The following is a 24,890-nucleotide window of genomic DNA, read 5'->3' as shown; positions in this document are numbered from 1 at the left end:
TGCTCCGCGGTGACGTCTCCGGGCTCTCGTGCCCTGATCATCTGCTCACCCCCACCCGTTTCCCCGCTCCCTGCACCTCCTCCAGGCAACCGGCTCCGGCCAAAGCGAGAAGCCGCTTCGTGATCTCTCTCTCTCCCCTCGGCTCAGGACTGCGCATGTCCAAGGAGAGAGGCAGCTGCGCATGTGCAGGGGAGTACACCTCTGCTGACCTTACTGCTGAGGTGTTGACCAATGGGAAGTTAGGAGAACCGGAAGAACTCTGCTCCTCCGCCAATCAGAGCTCCCCCATTGTCTCAATGCGGAAGCTGGACATGGAGGTTTGTGCCGAGCAAAGCTGTTGTTCCTCCAACCCTGAATGAGCTTCACAGACTGAAACGTCCTCCTGTCTCCAACATCTGTGAGTAAAACACTTTATTTTCTCCCACTTTCCATTTCTTTTATCATTCTGACCTTCAATTGGTGACTTGCAGCAACTGAAGGGAAAGGAAGTGAATCCAGGGAGGGTGCAGACTCTGCAAAGCTTGGCCCAGGTCTCTCCCCCTTAAAGACATTAACATATGTCTACTGTTCTTATATGGAATGTATTAGATATATTACTGATGGTTCTGTAATAAAATTAATGTATTATTATTTCTAGTTTTGTAATATAGTACTGTACCTACATTATATATTTCCAGTCATACAGTCATTGCAGCACTGACAGAATCCATTTGGTAACTCAAGTCAATGCTGAGTCTCTGTACAGCAATCCAGTCAGTCCCATTCCCCCTCGGTATCCCTGTTCCCCTGAAAGTCTATTTTCTTCTTTAATTCCATTTTCAATTATTGATCATCTTGACTTCCACTACCCATGTGGGCAGCGAGTTCCCGGTCATGACCACTCCATGACTGAATAAAATTCTTCCACAGAATCTCCCCACCTCTAATCAGTAAATATACTTAGATGGAGAGCCTCTACTCTTGTGCAGGTTGTAGTGAGTTTAGATGTGTTGATCAGCATCAATCAGCACCTTCAGGAGAATTGGGAGGGGAAGGAAGTGAATCCAGTCTGTATATTACACACATTTATCGTCCAGTAACATAGACATCTATCTGTCTGGCAGCCTCTGTGTCCAGGACAGCAAACAGTGAGCATGGATCTGTCAATCAGCCTGAATATGCAGCGTCAGGAGATTTGGGAGGGTGAATATTAGATACAGCAGAGTGAGAATGGAGGGAGAGTGTGTGGGATGGAGATTGAGAGCATTTGGGGGAAAGAGAGAGGAAAGAATGTTTGATAGAATTGTCTGTTCTGAATTTCTATTCTGCACTGACAGTGATGATGTTTGTAAACATTTTTTGCAGGATGTTAGATCGGAAGGAGTTTGAAGCCGGTATCTCAAACTAAACATCAAGTTAAGAATTGACAGTCACTTAATTCTCAGGAAATGAATATCATCGGCCGTTGAATCTGGAACAAAAAATGTTAGCTTATTTTGAATGCTTCAAGAGATTTTAAACATCACTTCCAGTCCACTGACTGTGGAAAGACCTTTAACCTGTTACACAGCCTGAAAAAATACTATACTATTCACAGCAGGTGTACACATGAAGGGGCTGTTTAGTACACTGGGCTAAATCGCTGGCTTTTAAAGCAGACCAAGGCAGGCCAGCAGCACGGTTCAATTCCCGTACCAGCCTCCCCGAACAGACGCCGGAATGTGGCGACTAGGGGCTTTTCACAGTAACTTCATTTGAAACATACTTGTGACAATAAGTGATTTTCATTTCATTTCACATGTTCTGTGTGTGGACAAGGCTTCAACTGATCGTCAAACGTGGAGAGACAGAAGATCACCTAGACCATGGTGAAACCATGGAAATGTGGGGACTGTGGAAAGGGATTCACAGCCCCTTATGAACTGGAAAGGCATCAACGCAGTCACACTGGAGCGAGGCCATTCCTCTGCTCTGAATGTGGGAAAGGATTCACCTGCAGACACACCAGAAAATTCACACTGGCGAAAGGCCATTTACCTGCACTGTGTATGGGAAGGGATTCAGTCAGTTACCCAACCTGCTTAGCCACAATGTCACTCACACCAATGAGAGACCCTTTAAATGCAGGGTGTAGTTTCAAAAGCTCTCAGGTATTGATGATCCACCAGCGCATTCATACTGAGGAGAAGCCGTATAGCTGCTCTCACTGCACAAAGAGGTTTAGAACGTCATCCGACCTGATGAAACACCAGCGGGTTCACACCGGGGAGAGGCCATCCGCTTGCTCCGACTGTGGGAAAAGATTCACTCGGTCATCCCACTTGCTGAAACACAATGTCACTCACACCAACGAGAGACCCTTTAAATGCTCTGACTGTGGGAATGGGTTTAAAAGCTCTCAGGTACTGATGGAACACCAGCGCATTCACACTGAGGAGAGACCGTTCAGCTGTTCTCACTGCACAAAGAGGTTTCAAACATCATCCACACTGCGGAGACACCAGCGGGTTCACACCGGAGCGAGTCGATTCAGCTGCTCTGATTGTGGGAAGAGATTCCGTGATTCATCTACCCTGTTGACACATCATCGAGTCCACACTGGAAAGAAGCCATTCACCTGCTCTCACTGTGGGAAGGGATTCACTCAGTCGTCCAACATGCTGAGACACAAAAGGGTTCACAAGTGATGACAGGTTGGATTCTGCTGTTATTCCCGCTGTTAATCACATCCAGGACTGAACCTGGAGTGGGTGGAGGGATTTGCCCCCTCGTCAACTCCTCCTGGTGCTCGGACAAAAGAACAAAGAACAAAGAAATGTACAGCACAGGAACAGGCCCTTCGGCCCTCCAAGCCCGTGCCGACCATACTGCCCGACTAAACTACAATCTTCTACACTTCCTGGGTCCGTATCCTTCTATTCCCATCCTATTCATATATTTGTCAAGATGCCCCTTAAATGTCCCTATCGTCCCTGCTTCCACTACCTCCTCCGGTAGTGAGTTCCAGGCACCCACTACCCTCTGCGTAAAAAACTTGCCTCGTACATCTACTCTAAACCTTGCCCCTCTCACCTTAAACCTATGCCCCCGAGTAATTGACCCCTCTACCCTGGGGAAAAGCCTCTGACTATCCACTCTGTCTATGCCCCTCATAATTTTGTATACCTCTATCAGGTCGCCCCTCAACCTCCTTCGTTCCAGTGAGAACAAACCGAGTTTATTCAATCGCTCCTCATAGCTTATGCCCTCCATACCAGGCAACATTCTGGTAAATCTCTTCTGCACCCTCTCTAAAGCCTCCACATCCTTCTGGTAGTGTGGCGACCAGAATTGAACACTATACTCCAAGTGTGGCCTAACTAAGGTTCTATACAGCTGCAACATGACTTGCCAATTCTTATACTCAATGTCCCGGCCAATGAAGGCAAGCATGCCGTATGCCTTCTTGACTACCTTCTCCACCTGTGTTGCCCCTTTCAATGACCTGTGGACCTGTACTCCTAGATCTCTTTGACTTTCAATACTCTTGAGGGTTCTACCATTCACTGTATATTCCCTACCTGCATTAGCCCTTCCAAAATGCATTACCTCACATTTGTCCGGATTAAACTCCATCTGCCATCTCTCCGCCCAAGTCTCCAGACAACCTAAATCCTGCTGTAACCTCAGACAGTCCTCATCGCTATCCGCAATTCCACCAACCTTTGTGTCGTCTGCAAACTTACTAATCAGACCAGTTACATTTTCCTCCAAATCATTTATATATACTACAAAGAGCAAAGGTCCCAGCACTGATCCCTGTGGAACACCACTGGTCACAGCCCTCCAATTAGAAAAGCATCCCTCCATTGCTACCCTCTGCCTTCTATGGCCTAGCCAGTTCTGTATCCACGTGACGATCCTGGCGAACTACTGCTCCCCGGACCTTGAATACCTGACTGTGAAGTGCCGTCCATACTACCTTCCACGGAGTTCACTTCTGGCATCATCACGGCGGTCTACATCCCACCCCAGGCGGAAGTGAAGAAGGCGCTTGATGAATAACAATGAAACAGAATACCCAGAGGCCTTGTTCATCATGGTCGGGGACTTTAACCAGGCCAACCTCAAGAGTGTACTGCCAGAATTCCACCAACACATCTGTCCCGACAGGGACCCCAACATCCTTGACCACTGCTCCACAAACATCAAGGGCGCCTGATGATCCATCCCCGGACCACACTTCGGAAAATCGGACCACAAGATGGTGCTCCTTCTCCCCGCATACAAGCAGAAACGTAAGCAGAGAATCCGGTTCAGAAGGTTGTGCAATCCTGGTCCGAGGCAACAGAAGAGCTCCAACGCGACTTGGAGCCAGTGGACTGGTCCATATTCAGCAACTCAGCAGCCAACCTAAACGAGTATGCCAGCACCATCACAGACTTCATCAGCAAGTGTGCAGAAGATTGTGTGTCAAAGAAGGTTGAATGTATGTTACCCAACCAGAAACCATGGTTTAACCAGGAGATTCGTTCCCTACTGAAGGCCACGTCTGAGGCGTTTAAGACAGGTAACCCTGACCTATACAGGAAATCTAGGTATAACCTTATCTGCGATGCCAAGAGACAATACCAGACTAAACTATAATCACAGGCTTAAGAAATGGACTCCTACGTCAGACTCCTATTCACTGACTACAACTCCGCCTTCAACACCATAATCCCAGCCAAGCTCCTATTAAAACTCCAAAACTTCGGACTTGGCTCCTCCCTCTGCAACTGGATCATTGACTTCCTGACACATAGACTACAGTCAGCAAAGATAAACAACAACACCTCCTCCACGATAGTCCTCAATAACGGGGCCACACAAGGCAGCGTACTTAGCTCCCTACACCCTATATTCCCTATACACATGACTGTGTAACAACATTTGGCTCCACCTCCATCTATGAGTTTGCTGCTGACATGACTGCAGTGGGTCAGATCTCAAACAACGATGAGTCAGAGATAGGCGGGAGATAGAGAACATAATGGCATGGTGTAACGACAACAATCTCTCCCGCAATGTCAGCAAAACTAAGGAGCTGGTCATTTACTTCAGGATATTGTACACACCCCTGTCTGCTGAGGTGGAGATGGTTGACAGCTTCAAATTCCTAGGTGTGACATCACCAACAAGCTGTCCTGGTCCACCAACGTTGACACTACGTCCAAGAAAGCACAACAGCGCCTATAATTCCTCAGGAAACTAAGGCAATTCAGCATGTCCACCATTGCATCCTATCTGGCTGCATCACATCCTGGTATGGCAACTGCTCAGCCCAAGACCGTTAGAAACTAAAGAGAGTCGTGAACATAGCCCAGTCCACCACGCGAACCCGCCTCCCATCCATTGATTCTGTCAGCACCTCCCACTGCCTTGGTAAAGTGAGCAGCATAATCAAAGACCCCCTCCCACCAGCCTTATTCTCTCTTCCATCAGGCAGGCGATACAAAAGTCTGAAAACACACACTAACAGATTTTAAAACAGCTTTTTTCCCGATGTTACCAGACTCCTGAATGACCCTCTTATTGACTGAACTGGTCTCCACGCATCTTCTCCACTGAGCAGCACGACACTTCGTATCCTTCAACCTGTGTCTATGTATTTAAATTGTGTATTTATTGTTGCCCTACCTTTTTTCATGTATAGAATTATCTGCCTGGACTGTACGCAGAACAATACTTTTCACTGTACCTTGGTGCACGTGACAATAAATCTAAATCAAATCAAATCAAACCATGTTAATCCTGACACTTGGTGAAGTGGGAGGGTCGGAGGGTTTCTTTCTGCTGGACTGGCCGGTCTCACGATTTTGCCTCCAGTGGGCTGATGCTCTTTGAGCCTGGGAGAGCACATTTCCACTGAAATGATCCACAAAAGCTGATGAAGGACATTTATTTTATCCTGAATAGTAAACCGTGTTTCCCCCCCACTACAGGTAGATGTAAAATAAATACATTTGTCTCGGTTCCATTGAGTCTACAGCACAGGGCCAGGCCAGTCGGCTCAATTGGTCTCTGTTAGTATTTATGCTCCACATGAGCCTCCACCCAGCCCTCTTCATCTCCCCCCATCAGCATATCCTTCTATTCCTTTCTCCCTCATGTATGTATCTAGCTTCCCCTTCAATGTATTCATAGAATTTACAGTGCAGAAGGAGGCCATTCGGCCTATCGAGTCTGCACCGGCTCTTGGAAAAAGCACCCTCCCAAGCCCATAACCCCGTAACCCAGTAACCCGACCCAACACTAAGGCAATTTTGGACACTAAAAACAATTTATCATGGCCAATCACCTAACCTGCACATCTTTGGATTGTGGGAGGAAACCAGAGCACCCGGAGGAAACTCACGCAGGCACGGGGAGAACGTTCAGACTCCATACAGACAGTGACCCAAGCCAGGAATCGAACCTGGGACCCTGGAGCTGTGAAGCAATTGTGCTAACCACTGTGCTACCGTGCTGCCCTAATTCATGCTGTTCACCTCAACCATTCGCTGTGGTAGTGAGTTCCACATTCTCACCACTCGCTGGGTAAAGAAGTTTGTCATGAAATCCCTATTGGATTATTGAATCCCTTCATACTCTTAAAGGCTTCCATCCGGTCACCCTTCAGTCTTCTCTTTTTTTTATTTGTTCATTACGGGATGTGGGCATTGCTGACTAGACCAGCATTTATTGCCTGCCCCTACTGGATCTTGAGAATGTGGTGTGAGCCGCAGGCTTGAGCACGTGTGTTGTAGGTGCACCCACAGTGTTGTTAGGCAGGGAGTTGGACTATCAGAGATATGAGGGAATTAGGCCATTCGGCTCATTGAGTCTGCTCCATCATTCGATCCTGGCTGATCTGTTCCTCATCCCCATTCTCCTGCCTTTTCCCTGATCCCTTTATTAATCACGAACACCAGATTTGTGCTGGAGGTGCTGTTACCGACAGGGCTACAGCCCAAGGTCTGGAAGGTGGAATTAAACAGAATAATTATTTCTGAGAACATAGGAACTCGGAGCAGGAGTAGACAATTTAGCCTCTCGAGCCTGCTCCACTGTTCAATATGATCGTGGCTGATCTCATCATGGCCTCAACTCCACCATCCTGCCCATTCTCCACAACCCTCCAACACATTATTGATTAAAAAATCTGTATAACTCCTCCTTAAATTTACTCACTGTCCCAGCATTCTCCGCAGTCTGGAATAGCGAATTGCACAGATTCACGACCCTTTGCGAGAAGTAGTTTCTCCTCATCTCTGTTTGAAATTTGCTGCTCCTAATCCTGAGACTATGACCTCACGTTCTAGAATGCCCCACCAGAGGAAGCATCTGCTCCACGTCTACTTTATCCATACCTTTGGTCATCTTGTGTCCCTCAATTTGGTCTCCCCTCATTCTTCTAAACTCCAGAGAGTATCGGTCAAAACTGCTCAATCTCTCTTCATAAGACAAACCCCTCATCTCTGGAATCAATCTAGTGAATGTATGTGGTGGCATTGGAGACAGTTTAGAGGAGGTTCACCAGATTGATTCCGGGGATGAAAGGGATTAAGTATGAGGAGAGATTAAACAGTTCGGGCTTACGCTCGCTTGTGGTTAGAAGGATGCGAGGGGATCTGATCCAGGTGTATAAAATACTAAAAGGGATTGATAAGGTAAACCAAGACCAAATGTTCCCCCTTGTGGGGCAATCTAGAACGAGAGGTCACAGATATAGGTTGAGAGTCGGTAGATTTGGAACTGAGATGAGGAGGAACTACTTCTCACAGAGGATGGTGAATTTGTGGAACTCACTGCCCCATAGTGCAGTGGAATCTGAATCATTAAATGGTTTCAAGAAGCAGATAGATATATTTCTGATTTTTTTTTAAAAAAAAGATTTAAGGGATATGGGAAAATATAGGGAAGTGGATTTGAGACCAGGAAGAGATCGGCCATGATCTGTTTGAATGGCGGAGCAGGCTCGAAGGGCTGAATTGCCTACTTCTGCTCCTAATTTCTACGTTCCTAGGAACATCCTCTGAGCTGTCTCCAATGCCACTACATCTTTCCTCAAATAAGGGGACCAAAACTGTGCACAATACTCCATGTGTGGTTTCACCAATGCCTTGTACAGTTGCAACAACTCTTCCTTACCTTTATGCTCTGTGCCTTTAGCTATAAATGCCAACATTCCATTCACTTTCTTTACTACCTGCTGTACCTGCATGCTAGTTTTCTGTGACTCATTAATGAGGACACCCAGATCGCTCTGCACCGGAGCACCCCGAAGTCTCTCTCCATTTAGATAATAAGTTGTGTTTCCATTTTTCCGACCAAAATGCATGACCTCACACTAATCCACTTTAAACTCCATCTGCCACATTTTGGCCACTCTCCCAACCTATCTATATCCATTTGTAAGGTTCTTATTCCCTCATTGCAAATTACTGTCCCACCTATTTTAGTGTCATCTGTAAATGTGGCTACAAAACCATCTAACTCTGTCTCCAAGTCGTTGATATAGATTGTAAATAGTTGAGGCCCAAGGACTTCCCTGTGGCACTCCACTTATTACATCTTCCCACCCAGAAAAAGACACATTCATCCCTATTTTCTGTCTTCTGTCCGTCAGCCAATCTTCTATCCAAGCTAATAAATTACCCCTAATCCTGTGTGATCGAACCTTGTTCATTAACCTTCTTCACGGCACTTTATCAAATGTCGTCTGGAAGTCCAGAGATACTACATCTACAGGATCCCCATAATCCACTTGGCTTCTTACATCTCCGGAGACCTCGAGCAAATTAGTCAAACATGATTTACCCTTCATAAAACCATGCTGACTCTGATGGATTGTGTTTTGACTTTCCAAATGTCCTGATATTACTTCCTTAAAAATGTTCTCGGATTTTCACCTCGCGACAGTGAAAAACGGCGATTTGCTTCCAAGTCAGGATGATGTGGGGCTCAGAGGGGAATTTGCGGGTGATGGGGTTCCCGTGTGTCAGTAGCTCTTGTCCTTCTCGAGGTGGCAGAGGCCGTGGGTTTGGAAGTTGCTGGTGATACAGCCATGGTGAATTCCTGCAGTGAATCTTGTCGGTGGTACACACACTGCTGCCACTGTGTGATGGTGGTGGAGGGAGTGAGTGTTGAAGGTGTTAGATTGGGTCCCAATCAAGTGGTCTGCTTTGTACTGGATGGTGTTGAGCTTCCTGAATGTTGGTGGAGCCGCACTCATCCAGACAATGAGAATAATCTATCACACTCCTGACCTGTGCTTTGCAGATGGTGGACAGGCTTTGGGGAGTGAGGAGGTGAGTTCCTCGCTGCAGGATTCTCAGCCTCTGACCTATTCTTGTAGCCACAGCATTGATATGGATGGTTCAGTTCAGTTCCTGAGTGAATTGAATTGACTGAAGATTGCCGTCTGAGAGGTTGGGGACCTCAGGAGGAGATCAAGATGGATCATCAACGCGGCACCTCTGGGTGAAGATTGTTGCGAATGCTTCAGCCTTGTCTTTGATATTGAAGTGCTGGGCTCCCTCATCATTGAGGATGGGGGTATTTGTGCAGCCTCCTCCTCCTGTTCGTTGTTTAATTGTCCATCACCATTCCCAGTGGATGTGACAGGAGTGCAGAGCTTAGATCTGATCCCTTGGTTGTAGGATCTCTTAGCCCTTTCTGTCACAGATTGCTTTTGTTGTTTGGCAGGTAAGTCATCCTCTGTTATCGCTTCACCAGTTGACACCTTATGGTCAGGTATGGCTGGTGCTGTTCCGAGTATTCCCTCCTGCACTCTTCATTGAACCGGGTTGATCCCCTGGCTTGATTGTAATGGTAGAGTGGAGATATTCCCGGCCATGAGATTGCAGATTGCGATTTAATTCAATTCTGCTGCTGATGGTCCACAGCATCTCATGGATGCCCAGTTATAAGTTGCCCAATCTGTTTGAAATCTATCCCATGTAGCACAGTGGTAGTGCCACACAACACAATGTTTGGGGGGGGGGGGGGCATTATTCTCCATGTGAAGATCATACTTTGCTCAAGAACCATGTGGTGATTACTCCTCCCAAGTGATTACTCCTCCCAATACTGTCACAGACAGATCTATTTGTGATAGGCATGTTGGTGATTTAAGGGGCTGGTTTAGCACAGTGGGCTAAATCGCTGGCTTTGAAGGCAGGCCAGCAGCACGGTTCAATTCCCGTACCAGCCTCCCCGAACAGGCCCCGGAATGTGGCGACTAGGGGCTTTTCACAGTAACTTAATTTGAAGCCCACTTGTGACAATAAGCGATTTTCATTTTTCATGGTGAGGATGAAGTTCAGGAGGTTTTTCACTCTTGGTGCTTCCCTCACCACCTGTTGGAGGCCCAGTCGAGCAGCTATGTCCTTTAGTACTCAGCCAGCTCACTTAGAAGTGAAGCTACTGAGACAATGAAGGACATTGGAATCCCCCACCCAGAATACATTCTGTGTCCTTGACTCAAAGTGATGTTCAGCATTAAGGAATATTGATTGACCAGCGGGATGGGGCAGTAGGTGATAATCAGCAGGAGGTTCCCTTGCCCATATTTTACCCAATGTCACGAGACCTCTTGGAGTCCAGAGTCAATGTTGAGTACTTCCAGGGTCACTCCCTCCCTGTGTACACTGTGCCGCTGTGTACACAGATCCCACTGTCCACACAAATTGCTGAACCTGAAGGAAAAAAGCAACATTTTTTTTTTTTTAAATAAATTTAGATTACCCAATTATTTTTTCCAATTAAGGGGCAATTTAGCATGGCCAATCCACCTACTCTGCACATTTTTGGGTTGTGGGGGCGAAACCCATGCAGACACTGGGAAAATGTACAAACTCCACACGGACAGTGACCCAGAGCCGGGATCATAGAATCATAGAATTTACAGTGCAGGAGGCCGCTATTCAGCCCATCGAGTCTGCACCGGCTCTTGGAAAGAGCACCCTACCCAAGGTCAACACCTCTATCCTATCCCCATAACCCAGTAACCCCACCCAACACTAAGGTCAATTTTGGACACTAAGGGCAATTTATCATGGCCAATCCACCTAACCTGCACATCTTTGGACTGTGGGAGGAAACCGGAGCACCCGGAGGAAACCCACGCACACACTGGGAGGATGTGCAGACTCCGCACAGACAGTGACCCAAGCCGGAATTGAACCTGGGACCCTGGAGCTGTGAAGCAATTGTGCTATCCACAATGCTACCGTGCTGCCCAGAAAAAGCAACATGACGGAATTTCCTCTCAAAGTCCAATTCCTCACAGGCAGCTCTCAAAATCCAGATGGATCGCCGGCAATCAGCAGTGTGGTTCCTGACCAAGTTTTTAAAAACAATAATTTAGATTACCCAATTCATTTTTCCAATTAAGGGGCAATTTAGCCTGGCCGATCCACCTAACCTGCACATCTTTGTGTTGTGGGGGCGAAACCCATGGAAACACGGGGAGAATGTGCAAACTCCACACAGACAGTGACCCAGAGCTGGGATCGAACCTGGGACTTCAGCGCCGTGAGGCAGCTGTGCTATCCAGTAGGCCACCGTGCTGCCCGGAAAAAGCAACATGGCAGAATTTCCTCTCAAAGTCCAATTCCCACAGGCAGCTCTCAAAATCCAGATGGATTGCCAGCAATCAGCAGTGCGGTTCCTGACCAAGTTAACCAGACCTCAGATATGGAAAACCTTTGAAGCTGTCACAAATCCTATCCCTTAACCAAGGACATGGACATGGGAAAACTGGAAAGACTGTGTGACTTGGGAAAGAAGATCTCTTGGGAAGGTTCAAGCAATAGTAAAATGGACTTTTGTTGACAAGAGCATTGGGACTCTCGAGCAAGCTGAACTTTAAAACCTCATTGTCACATTGGGTTAGTTTTGTTTAGGGTTAAGCTTATAGTTTTGCCAAGGTGATATGTTTCATTGTAAATTGGGAAAAAGAGAAACCATTATCTGTACAATGTGTAATAAGGTCATTGTTACAGTGTTTATAATGTTCAAATGTGTTGTAGCATGAAAAGATTCTGAAAACATGCTTACTTCAGGAAGCTTTATTCCTTGGGGATGGGAGGGCATGTGATGACCCATGTACTCTGGGGAAAATACCTTTAATAATAATTTAATAGTAAAATTAATAATTATTATTAGTATTGTTTTATTATTATTTTGGGAAAAGACCTTTTTGTGCAATGAACCCTTTAAGACCTAAAGTGAAACTGGAGATTCTTCTGAAGGAGAGGAATTGATTTCCGGGTTCTGAGGTCATCAGTTCCAAGAAATGACCAGGAATGAAAAGCTGAAGAAACAAAGACTGAATAGACAGATAATCGTATATTCAGTTACACTTTCCATCCGACTGAACCAGGTTCGGTTGCTGGGGGGTAAAGGACAGACACATTTAATAAGGGAACCTGCAGTTCAAAACAGAGCGTGGAGCTTCCAACAGGTCCGGGTATTGAAGCAGTGCACTGAGAATACAGCAAGGACCGTGTTACATCGTGTGTTACACAGTTGGAAAGGACGGCTAGCTGAAGTCTAGGAGAGCAGGGGGTTGTGGATCGGATAAGACCACTTGCTTCTATTTTAGTTGTGCGAAATCCAACCATACTGTTTAAAGAGATCCAAAAATTGAGTTTCTGGGGACATAAGAAAGTCACAATCCGAAAGAGAGAGCATTTACAGACGTGCAGTTTGTTGGTGTTCACAATATTCACGGACCTTGGATAGAATTCGGCTGTTGGTGGAAGTGATTCAAAGGCCAAGTCCATTGGGTGGGAAATGAGGAATCCGACATTGCAGAGTGAGATTGTCCATGGTGCAACATTTCTACAGGAAGTAAGGGGAGGGCTCATAACAACGTGAGATGTATCTTTGTTGTACTGGCTATTAAAGTGAAATTTCTCTTGTTCTGTGAAATATCCAGTCCCTGTTAATTCATGTTTGTGTCGATTTTAGTTGGTTTGTGACAGTGAAAGTTTGAAAATGTGAAATTGTGTCCTTTGGTTTTCTCTCCATTGGAGATTCCTTTCATTTAATAAGTTATCAATCTCTACAGAGACAGAGTCATTAGGGCCGTGGAGGAGGCCATTCTACCCATCGGGTCCATGCTAACCCTCTGTAAATCATCCATTCAGTCCCATTCGCGCCTTCTATCCCCGTACCCCTGTGAGTTTATTGCCCTCAAGTCCCCATCCAATTTCCTTTTGATATCTGGGGAAGGTGGGAGGAACCAAAGGAAATCCAGTTTAATCTGGCACATCTGTTTATTATTAAGACCGGGAAGATAATAAGGTGTTTGCTTAATAAACAAGTCAAACCTGGATCAGGTCAATAAAATGGGGGCATTCAATGGGTTTGGTGTGTATCTGAGATGATGAAGCTTTATGTAAACACGTTAAAATCTTTGAGTGAGAGACAGACAGACAAACATTAGAACTGGTCCCAGTCCCCATTAAAACACCAATAAACGAGAAGATTAATTAGGGAATCTCCACTCAGTCAGTTCCTGGCTGATCTGCATCTCGACTCCGTGCTCCTGTCTTTGCTGCTCTTTGCACAGGGTTGGGTTGATGAGGGACAGAAGCTGGTGAGGTGAGACGGGGAGGGGAACCACAGCCAAATAACGTGAACCGTGCAGGAGGCAGGTCGTCCTCCGAAACCTACCCACCCAGAAGGAGGAGAGCATCCTGAAATGTAACAATGATTCTGTCAGTTAGTAGCTAACTAGGCAATATGTTGTGATGAGGTTTTAGAAATAGACCCTGGGCAGACTAGTTCACTAAAGCTCCCACATTGATTCTATCCAACAGTCACAACGACCTCTAATGTTGGAAAATGGGTGTAACCCTGTTTGGATGCTGCTGACAAAGGATGCTTGATAAGTCGATGCAGAACTTCTTTACAATAATAATCTTTATCAATGTCACAAGGAGGCTCACATTAACATTGCAATTAAGTTACTGCGAAAATCCCCTTGTCGCCACACTCCGGCACCTGTTCGGGTACATTGAGGGTAAATTCAGAATGTCCAATTCACCTAACAACACATCTTTCAGGACTCGTAGGAGGAAACCAGCACTCCCGGAGGAAACCCACGCAGACATAGGGAGAACATGCAAACGCCTCACAGTGACCCAAGCCGGGAATCGAACCCGGGTCCCTGGCACTATGAAGCAATGGTGCTAACCACTGTGCTACTGTGCCGTTTGTCGATGGTGAATGGGGTGATGATCCAGTGTCTGCTTTGTCGTGTATAAAACAAACTCTCCGATTTGAGTAAGACTGATAATTAAGCACTTTTAAGAATTGATTAAAACCTATTAAATTTAACTAATCCAGCCCATTTGAAAAAAAGATCTGCTCTTCAAAGATATATTGGTACAAATTACAGGAGATATTTGTAGTTGAATTGAATACCTTGACTCTTCGCACGGATACCTGGCTGACAAGAAGCACTGATTGGACAATAGCTGGAAACAATGAGCTGAAATGTTTTTCCGGGAGTGAAACTGTTTCTCTTTAACCCGGAATCGACTATGGGAGAGTTAAAGGCAATACGAGGCTAAATTACATTGAATACACAACATAGAAACAGCCCAACCAATCCATGCCAGTGTTTAGACTTCACTTGAGTCTCCTCTCATGCTTTCCCATCTGACTCTATCAGTGTATCCGTCTGTTCATTTCTCCCTCATGTGCTCAACCAGCTTCCCCATAAATATATCAATGTTATTCACCTCCACCAATCCCTGTGGTAGCGAGTTCCACATTCCCACCACTCTCTGGGGAAGAAGTTTGTCTTGAATTCCTGATGAGATTATCTCACATTGATAGCCTCTAGTTTTGCTCGTAGCCTTACAAGTGAAAACATTCTCCATGTGTATCAAAATCTTTCATAATTTACAGCCCTCCATTAGTCCCTCAGCCTTGTATTTTGAAGAGAGCAGTGGCCCAGCCTATTCATCGTCTCCTGATAGGTGTAACCTCACAGTAAAAATCTGAAGACAAAAATGCTTTGCTCACACTTGAGCTCAGCGCAATGAGAGCAGGGATGGAGTTACAAGGGAGTCTGAGAAAAGCAGATTCACTGAGAATGGGTGGGCTGGGTTGGTCTGATCTGTGTGAATAAGCTGGTTAATCAGACTGTTGATGATCGGGGACTTGGTGTTCAGGGTAGTGGAGGAGCTCAAGTGACAGCCTTCAAGAACAGGTTAATCTGCATTTATACATCACATTTAATGTAATTAAATTTCCCAAGGTGTTTCACAGGGACATTGTAAATCCGGGTTTCACAGATGATTTGGTAAAATTGTCCAAGCTCATGGTCATGTGACAGAAAATACTGCTTCTCTCTGTCTCTGCCTCCACACACTCCCCCTAATTCATCCCACTATCCTCCTCCTGCTTTTCCCCAATTCTCCTCCCCTGAAGGTGCTGACTCTCGGGTTCAGTTTCTCTCTCACCTATTGCCCTCCCCAATATGTCACGCAGGTGTCTGAAGGGGGACGTCACAATCAAACCCAGTGACCACCCACATGTACTTTGTGTCAGGGCGGGGTCACTGCGCCCTCCCCCCACTCCCTTTTATCCCAGTCCCTGGAGTTTGGAGACTGGGCTCCGGATGGTTACTGGCGACTGAATCTCCCATAGTCCCCCGCGCCGGGTAAATCGCAGGACCCAAAGGAGATGAAACGATGCGCATGCGCACAGAAGGTTATTCCAATTGAGGTCAAAAGGGCACCCGTGACCACGTGACATCCGTTGCTTATTTATTTCAGTCGGCCAGCAACCAATGGAAGGGTTGGAGGACCGGAAGGACTCTGGTCCTCCAGCCAATCAGAACGCGGGCGTTGTGTTAATGACGTTTCAGCTTCATGCAGACTGAAACGTCCTGCTGTGCGGAACGTCTGTGAGTAAAACACTTTCTTTTTTCCCCCCTTTCCATTTATTTTCTCATTCTGACCTTCAATTGGTCACTTGCAGCAACTGAAGGGGAAGGAAGTGAATCCAGGGAGGGTGCAGACTCTGCAAAGCTTGGCCCAGGTCTCTCTCTCTCTCTCTTAAAGACATTGACATCCTTTGCTCTCTCAGCTTGACACATTTATTTGTCTGGCTAAAAGGATTCATAGAATTTACAGTGCAGAAAGAGGCCAATTGTCCCATTGTGTCTGCACCGGCCCTTGGAAAGACCACCCCACCCACTTACGCCCACCCCATCCCCGTAACCCAGTAACCTCACCTAAACATTTTGCCCACTAAGGGCAATTTAGCATGGCCAATCCACCTAACTTGCACATCTTTGCATTGTAGGAGGAAACCGGAGCACCCAGAGGAAACCCACGCAGACAAGGGGAGAACGTGCTGACTCTGCACAGACAGTGAACCAAGCCGGGAATCAAACCTGAGACCCTGGAGCTGTTAAGGAACTGGCCTAACCACTGTGCTACCTTGCTGCCCCTGATGGTCTCTTTCCTAGTGTTCACAATTAAAGGGCTGGTTTCCCCAGGAGATGGCTGACATTTAAGGGGACAGTAAGTTAATGTAGGATTGAAATATGTGTAGTGTTGTTATATCATACAGATTAGAAATATTGTTGGTTCTGTAATAAAACACATTTATTATTATTTCTAGTTGTGTAATATAGTACTGTAGAGCTACGTTATATATTTCCAGAAGAGAAAAGGCTGAAAAATCTCAGCCAGTCTGGCAGCATCTGTAAGGAGAGAAAAGAGCGAATGTTTTCGAGTCCAGGTGACCTTTTGTCAAAGGGAAAAAGGATAGAAAGTGTGAGATATTTATTCTGTAGAGTGAGGGAAAGAAAGATGAGTCAGAAACAAAGGAAAAAAGTGCGAAAGGGCAGCACAGTGGTTAACACTGTGGTTTCACAGCGCCAGGGTCCCAGGTTCAAATCCCGGCTTGGGTCACTGTGCGGAGTCTGCACGTTCAGCCCGTGTCTGTGTGGGTTTTCTCTGGGTGCTCCGGTTCCTTCCCAAAAGTCCCGAAAGATGGGCTATTAGATAATTTGGACATTCTGAATTCTCCCTCTGTGTACCCGAACACGTAGCGACTAAGGGCTTTTCACAGTAACTTCATTGCAGTGTTAATGTAATTCTCCTTGTGACAATAAAGATTATTAATAAAATAAAGATTATAATGGCAGTCCCCAGAGTGAATAAAAGGTGTGAAAGACAAACAGCAGAGAAACTAAAATCAGAGTGTAAGCTGTGACAGATGTGGGGAGAGGGGGGCATGGTTGGCAGAGAGGTAAAATGAGAAAAAGGGGGGAAACAAAGGGAACGAGAGGTAAAGAATGGGGGGATAAGATAGGGGGAAAGAGTGAGGGGGAAATATATATATATGAAGAAAGACAAGAAAGAAATAAAAGGTAATGGATAGTTAAAATGAAATGGAAAGAAAACAAAGGGGTTGTGGTGGGGTAGAGCTAATCATCTGAAGTTGTTGAATTTGATGTTGAGACCGGAAGGCTGTAGCGTGCCTAACCGGAAGATGATATGCTGTTCCTCCAGTTTGTGTTGAGCGTCACTGGAACCTTGCAACAAGCCAAGGGCAGGCTTGGGAACAGGGTCTTGTGTTAAAATGGGAAGCAGGGACAGCACGGTGGCACAGTGGTTAATCACTGCTGCCTCACGGCGCCGAGGTCCCAGGTTCGATCCCGGCTCTGGATCACTGTCCATGTGGAGTTTGCACATTTTCCCCGTGTCTGCTTGCTGTTTGCCCCTACAACCCAAAGATGTGCAGGATAGGAGGATTGGCACGGTAACATTGTCCCTTAATTGGGTAATCCAAATTCATATAAATAAATAAAATGGCAAGCAACTGGAAGGTCAGGGTCCTGAATGTGCACAGACCAAAGATGCTCAGCAAAGCGACCACTATCATCTAGAAGGTCAAGAGCAGCAGATACCTGGGAACCCCAGCACCTGGAGGTTCCCTTCCAAGTCACTCACCAGACCGACTTGGAAATATATCGCCGTTCCTTCACTGTCGCTGGAGCAACATCCTGGAACTCCCTCCCTAAGAGCACAGTGCATGAGCAAGGAGGCCACTCACAACCACTTTCTGAAGGGCAACTAGGGATGGCCAACAAATACTCGCCCAACCAGCGACACCCAAATCCCGTAAATTAATTTATTTAAACATTTTTTTAGGAGTACCCAATTCTCTTTTTCCCAATTCAGGGGCCCAGAACATGGAGAAATGGTGGAAATGTGGGGACTGTGGGAAGGGATACAGAGTCCCATCTGCACTGGAAGCTCATCGGCGCATTCACACTGGGGAGAGGCCGTTCACCTGCTCTCAGTGTGGGAAGGGATTCACTCGGCTATCCAACCTGCAGGCACACCTGCGAGTTCACACAAGGGAGAAGCCGTTCACCTGCTCTCAGTGTGGGAAGGGATTCACTCGCTTTTCCAACCTGCGGAGACACGAGTTTGTTCATGCTGGGGAGAAGCCGTTCACCTGCTCTCAGTGTGAGAAGGGATACAATGACTTACCCAGCCTGCGAAGACACAAGCTTGTTCACACTGAGGAGAAGCCATTCACCTGCTCTGTGTGTGGGCAGGGATTCACTCAGTTATCCAGCCTGCAGACACACCAGCGAGTTCACACTGGGGAAAAGCCGTTCATTTGCACTCAGTGTAAGAAGGGATTCACTCACTTATCCAACCTGCGGCGACACCAGTTTGTTCACACTGGGGAGAGGCCATTCACCTGCTCTCAGTGTGAGAAGGGATTCACTGAGTTATCCAGCCTGCAGAGTCACCAGCGAGTTCACACTGGGGAGAAGCCGTTCATCTGCTCTCAGTGTGGGAAGGGATTCTGTGTTTCCTCGTCCCTGCTGAGACACCAACAAGTTCACAATTGATTACAGTGTTGGATTCTGCTGTTATTGTTTCTGCTTCAATTACATCCAGGGCTGCATTTCGTTCTGTCTTCTCTTTCTCTCTCAGGGAATCTGATACAAGAAAATTGATGCAACTGTGGCGAACAAGAAATATTAAAGGTTACATTAGATCAAAGGAAGAGGCTCATAAAGTGACCAAAATAAGCGTAAGCTTAAGGATTGGGAACTTATTTTAGAATTCAGCAAAGGAGGATCAATAAACTGATCAAGAGAAAATAGATTATGAGAGCAATCTGGCGAGAAACATTAAAAATGACGGGAAAAATTCCTATGGGAATGTGAAAAGGAAAAGATTAGCAAAGGCCAATGTGGGTCCATTCCAGGCAGAGACAGGAGTGTTGAAAATGGGGAATAAGGAAATGGCAGAGAAACTAAACGATGTGTGTTTGTCTTCATGGAGGAAGAGACAGAAATTGTCCTAAAAACACAAGAGAACCAAGGGACCAGTGAGCACGAGGAACTGAAGGAGATTAGTATCAGTGAAAAAGTAGTACTGGAGAAATTAATGTGGTTGAAAGTTAATAAATCCCCAAAGCTGCTGCTCTCCATCCCAGAGTGTTGACAGGGGCGGCTGGAGAGATCGAGGATACGTTGGTGGTCATCTTTCAAAATTCTATAGATTCTGGAATGGTTCCTGTAGATTGGAAGGTGGTAAATGTAACCCCACTATTTAAGGAGAGAGAGAAAACGGGGAACCACAGACCCATTAGCCTGACATCAGTAGGAGGAAAAATGCTACAATCTATTATAAAGGATGTGATAACATACGGATTAGGAGCAGGAGTAGGCCACTCGGCCCCTCGTGCCTGCTCCACCATTCAATAAGTTCCTGGCTGATCTGATTGAAACCTCAAAACCACATTCCCGCTGACCCACCGATAACTTTTCACCTTCTTGGCAAGAATCTATCCAGCTCTACCTTGAAAATATCCACAGACTCTGTTTCCATTGCCCTTTGAGGAAGAGAGTTCCAAAGACTCGCGACCCTCGGAGAGAAAAGGTTCTCCTCTGCCTTAAATGGGCAAGTTATTACTTTTAAAGTGACTTCAATTTCTACATTCTCCCACCAGAGGAAACATCCTTTCCACATCCGCCCTGTCAAGGCCCCTCAGGATCTTATACGGTTCAATCAAGTCACCTAAACTCTACAGGACACAGGCCCAGCCTGTCCAACCATTCCTCATAAGACCAGCCTCCAGTTCCAGGTATGAATCCAGTAAACCTTCTCTGAACTGCGTCTAACACATTGACATCATTCCTTAAATGAGAACAGTAATGTACACAGTGCTCCAGATGTGGTCTCGCCAATGTCCTGCATAACTGAAGCATAACCTCCCTACTTTTGTATTCAATTCCCCTCACAATAAACAATAACATTCTATTAGCTTTCCTAATTACTTGCTGTACCTGTATACTCGCCTTTTGTGATTCCTGCTCTTGGACACCCAGATCCCTCTGAATCTCAGAGCTCTGCAATCTCTCACCGTTTAGATAATAAGCTTTTTTATTCTTTGTGCCAAAAATGGACACTGTCACATTTTCCCACATAATACTAGATTTTACACATCTTTTCCCACTCAAGTAAACTATCTATATCCTTTTGTAACCTCCTTATGTCCTTTTCACAATTTACTTTCCTACCTATCTTTGTATCATTGGAACATAAGAGCAGGAGTTGGCCATTCAGCCCGTCGAGCCTGCTCCACCATTCAATACGATCATGGATGATCATCCACTTCAATGCCTTTTTCCCCACACTATCCCCATATCCCTTTGTGTTATTAGTATTTAGAAATCTGTCAGTCTCTGCTTTAAACACACTCAATGACTGAGCTCTCACAGCCCTCTGGGGTAGAGAATTCCAAAGATTCACAACTTGGAGATTTCTATTGATCAAATGATTGTCCTGTTCTATTCCCGTATCCCTGTCGGTTTATTTCCCTCAAAAGCCCATACAATTTCCTATTGGAAACATTTCATCATCTCCGCTTCTACCCCCTTCGTAGGAAGTGGATTTCAGATATTTCCCAAATACTGCCAAACTCTGGTTCAAGTCTAAGATTTTCTTAAAATGTAAACGAGAATCAAAGGGCAAAGAAGGAGGCCATTAAGCCCAGCATTCCCATGCTAGCTCTTTGAATGAACAGTCTAATTGGTCCCATCACCCTGCGAGTTTATTTTCCTGCAGAATCTGTCCAGTTCCCTTTTGAAAGTTACAGTAGAATTTACTTCCTGCACCATTGTCAGGCAGTGAATCCCAAATCACAACAAGTCATTCTGTTTTAAATCAAATACTTTCATGAGATACTGTGTTTGGATTTTCACAGGGTATTTGAAATGAAGTGAAAGACATGGTTGTTACATAAAATCAAGCCTCAGTCTTTATGAGTGATCTTTGTGAGTGGACCGAGTGTGATATATCCAAGTTTGGGGACTAGTTCTAAAAATCAATTACATTTATTTGAGCGTCACAATGGCATAGTAGTTAGCATTGTTGCCTCACAGCACCAGGGACCCATGTTCAATTCTGGCCAAGGTCACTGTGTGGGTGGGGTTTATACGTTCTCCCATTCTGTGGGTTTCCACTGAGTGCTCTGGTTTCCTCCCACAGTCCTGATGTATGGGTTAGGGGGATTGGCCCTGATAAATTGCCCCTCACTGTCCAGGGATGTGCAGATTAGGTTATGGGATTACGGGTGAGTGGATAAAAGCAAATTCCTGTGGATGCTGGGATCTGAAACGAAAGAGAAAATGCTGGAAAATCTCAGCAGGTCTGGCAGCATCTGTAGGGAGAGAAAAGAGCTAATGTTTCGAGTCCAATGACTCTTTGTCAAAGCTAACAGTCAGAGAATGTGGGGAGTATTACCCCGTTTCCCTGGGTTTCTGTGGCTATGACTCACCTTTCATTCTCACTCCACCGTATAAATATTCCCCACATTCTCTGATTGTTAACTTTGACAAAGAATCATTGGACTCGAAACGTTAGCTCTTTTCTCTCCCGACAGATGCTGCCAGACTTGCTGAGATTTTCCAGCATTTTCTCTTTCGTTACGGGTGAGTGGATATGGGTAGATTGCTCTTTGGAAGAGTCGATGCCGACTCGATGGGCTGAATAGCCTCCTTCTGCACTCAAGGGATTCTATATCTATTTCTATAACACCTTTCATGACCACACAATCCCCTAAAGCTTTTTACAGCCTTTGAAGTACTCTTGAAGTTTAGTCACTGTTGTAACGTCGGAAATTCTGGGTATGCCTCATTAATAATATTTTGTTTTAAAAAATCACTCGTCCAACTTCACTGTTGTAAGTAACAAAGTTAAGGAAGCCAAGTTAAACTTGAAAACGTGACTGGACCTTTATTTTAAAAATTCATTCTGTATAAACCAAACTGTTTCTCGAAACTGCTGAATGAGGCGAAATTATTTAAAGTAACAAATTGTTCCAGAATTTTGTAAAGCTACAGGGTATCATATCCTGCCAAAGTCTGGCTCAAGTCTAAGACTCATTGTTCAATCCAATCAAAGTTAGTCAGAAAGAAAGTGATTGTCTTCCATAAAACAGTATTTTTCAACAGAGCTGGTTTAGCACAGGGCTAAATCGCTGGCTTTGAAAGCAGACCAAGGCAGGCCAGCAGCACGGTTCAATTCCCGTACCAGCCTTCCTGAGCAGGTGCTGGAATGTGGCAATTAGGGGCTTTTCACAGTACCTTCATTTGAAGCCTACTTGTAACAATAAGTGATTTTCATTTCAACCAGTGGATATTGTATTAACCAAATGTATTAATTAAAGATTACTGTATTAATTAGCTACCAGTAACCGATGACTGATTAAGTAATGAGCATTAATTGAGTGACAATTAAATAATCAATAATGAATCAGTAAGTTATAGTAAGAGAGTTTTATTTCCTGTAAAAAATGTAAAAGCTTAATTGCTGTGTATGTAAAATATATGCAATGGGGATAAATATACTGGCAAGAGAGACCTTCAAGCTCTGATTAGCCTCAACATTTGAAACTGTATGAATAAGGGATTGTATAGAATCAGATAAAGGGATAGTATGAAACAGTTCTATTGTATTCTTGTCTAAGATAATGAGAGAAGGTGTTAGTAATTGGGGATCCAATTAAATTAATCCAGTGACCAAATTGACCAATGGTCATGTTACAACAGGCCCAACCCTGACGGGAAGTAATGGTCACTTTGGGGATAAAAGTAGAGGTTCTGAAGGTCTTCCTTGCTGGCCAAGTACTGAAGACTCCCAAGGCCGGGTTCCAAGGAAATTACTGTCAAAGAAGGAGCCAGACTCCCGAGGCTGAATTCCACAAGAATTACTGTCAAAGAAGGAGCCAGAGAGGGTTACTCTTCTACAGACTGATCACCCACATGAAGTTGTAAAAGTCAATGTCTTAAAGTTTCTTTGAATAAACTTTTTAAATTTAATATAAAGCGAATTCTGTCTTTGCCTTAATTGCCTTGTCAGAACCAAAGTGAATTTATTAAATGGTAGGTTGGGGGTGGCTGAAATCAATAAAGTTCCAGATAACAAGATCAGAAAGCATAAACCTTCAATTTAAAAACTTGCATTTCTATAGCACCTTTCACAACCACAGGACGTCGCAAAGTGCTTTGCAGCCAATGAAGTGCCTTTTGAAGTGTAGTCATTGTTGTAATGTAGGAAACACAGCAGCCAATTTACACACAGCAAGATCCTACACAATGTGATAATGAGCAGATGATGTATTTTTAGTGATGTTGAATGAGGGATAAATATTGACCGGGAAACTGGGGATAACTCCTCTGCTCTTCTTCAAAATAGTGGCTGTGGGAACTATTACACCCACCTGAGAGGGGCAGACAGGGCCTCAGTTTAACATCTTATTTGAAAGAAGGCTGTTCTTTCAGCCTCCCTCTGTGCTGGGACGAGGAATGTTGGATGTGATTTTTGTCCTCGGGTCCCTGGACTGGGATTTGAACCCACAATCTTCTGACTCAGAGGTGAGAGAGCTGCCCACTGAGCCACGGCTGACACTATAGACAATACAAAGTTAGAAAGGGAAAGTTATCTTTTAAAACTCCCACCCTTTGCCTCCCCTCTCACCCACTTTCCCTAAAGTACATCAATGTGACATGAAAAGGGGTGGCACGGTAATAATAGAAACCCCAGTATAGATAACATGGATTTGATTGGCAAATGTTGAAGTCTCGGTTTAGAGCCACAAGTTTTGACTTCCCATTTGAGCCATGGGCACCTTTCTGTGTCTATTGCTCTTGTCAATGAAAGCCAGGAGACGGAGCTGAGGCTGAATTTAGCTGAGAATAACAGGGCTTGCGCACCAGTTGGGAAACTGCCATGGGCGTCGCACTAATAGAGAGACAGGAAGGTGCTGGAGGACTGACTGGGAAATGGGCCTCCAACCAATTATATCGGTCACTTGGAGCTAAAGAGAAACCCGTCTCTTTAAATACATAGACAGGAAAGAGGCTGCAATGAAATCTGTCCCTTTTAACCTGCACAAAAGCAGGAGGCTCCGATTCACAGGCTGCAGGAGGAGACCATTCAGCCCATCGTGCCCCTGCTATCTCTTTGAAAGGACTCTCCCATTCATCCAACTGCTCTGCCCTTTCCCCACAGCCCTGCAAATTCTTCCCATTCAAGATTTTACTCTTTGGAAAGATACAATTGAATCTGCTTTCAGGCAGATCAGAACAACTCGCTGTGTCAAAAAATAAAATAAAATCTCATCTCCCCTCTGGCTCCTTTGCCAATTACCTCAGAGGGACTCACTTTCCGTTAAAGAGCCTGTCAACCTCTCACCCACTTTCCCTAAAGTACATCAACCTAATGCAAAGTCTAGAAAAATCAAATATTTTTACTGATGATCGTTTATTAATGAAACAGAACATGGTTAAAAAACAGAAAATGACTTGAGGATCAAAGACAACCAGAGTAAAAGGATGTTCA

General features: G+C 45.2%; 1 protein-coding gene across 1 annotated transcript; it reads left to right on the top strand.

Annotated features, from left to right (window-relative positions):
- The first annotated feature begins 21 nt into the window (after positions 1-21).
- On the top strand, positions 22-23,374 carry LOC140407393 (uncharacterized). Its single transcript, XM_072494925.1, is given in 6 exon segments — positions 22-397; positions 1,345-1,968; positions 1,971-2,103; positions 2,105-2,663; positions 15,772-15,910; positions 18,201-23,374. Coding segments are annotated over 5 exon segments (1,641 nt in total). The 5' UTR covers positions 22-397; positions 1,345-1,844; the 3' UTR covers positions 18,887-23,374.
- Positions 23,375-24,890: the final 1,516 nt, after the last annotated feature.

Source organism: Scyliorhinus torazame, unplaced genomic scaffold, assembly GCF_047496885.1.
Source record: "Scyliorhinus torazame isolate Kashiwa2021f unplaced genomic scaffold, sScyTor2.1 scaffold_1531, whole genome shotgun sequence".
In the NCBI taxonomy this organism is placed as follows: Eukaryota; Metazoa; Chordata; class Chondrichthyes; order Carcharhiniformes; family Scyliorhinidae; genus Scyliorhinus; species Scyliorhinus torazame.
Note: the sequence above shows the minus strand (reverse complement) of the source record. Positions and strands in the feature narration are given on the sequence as shown.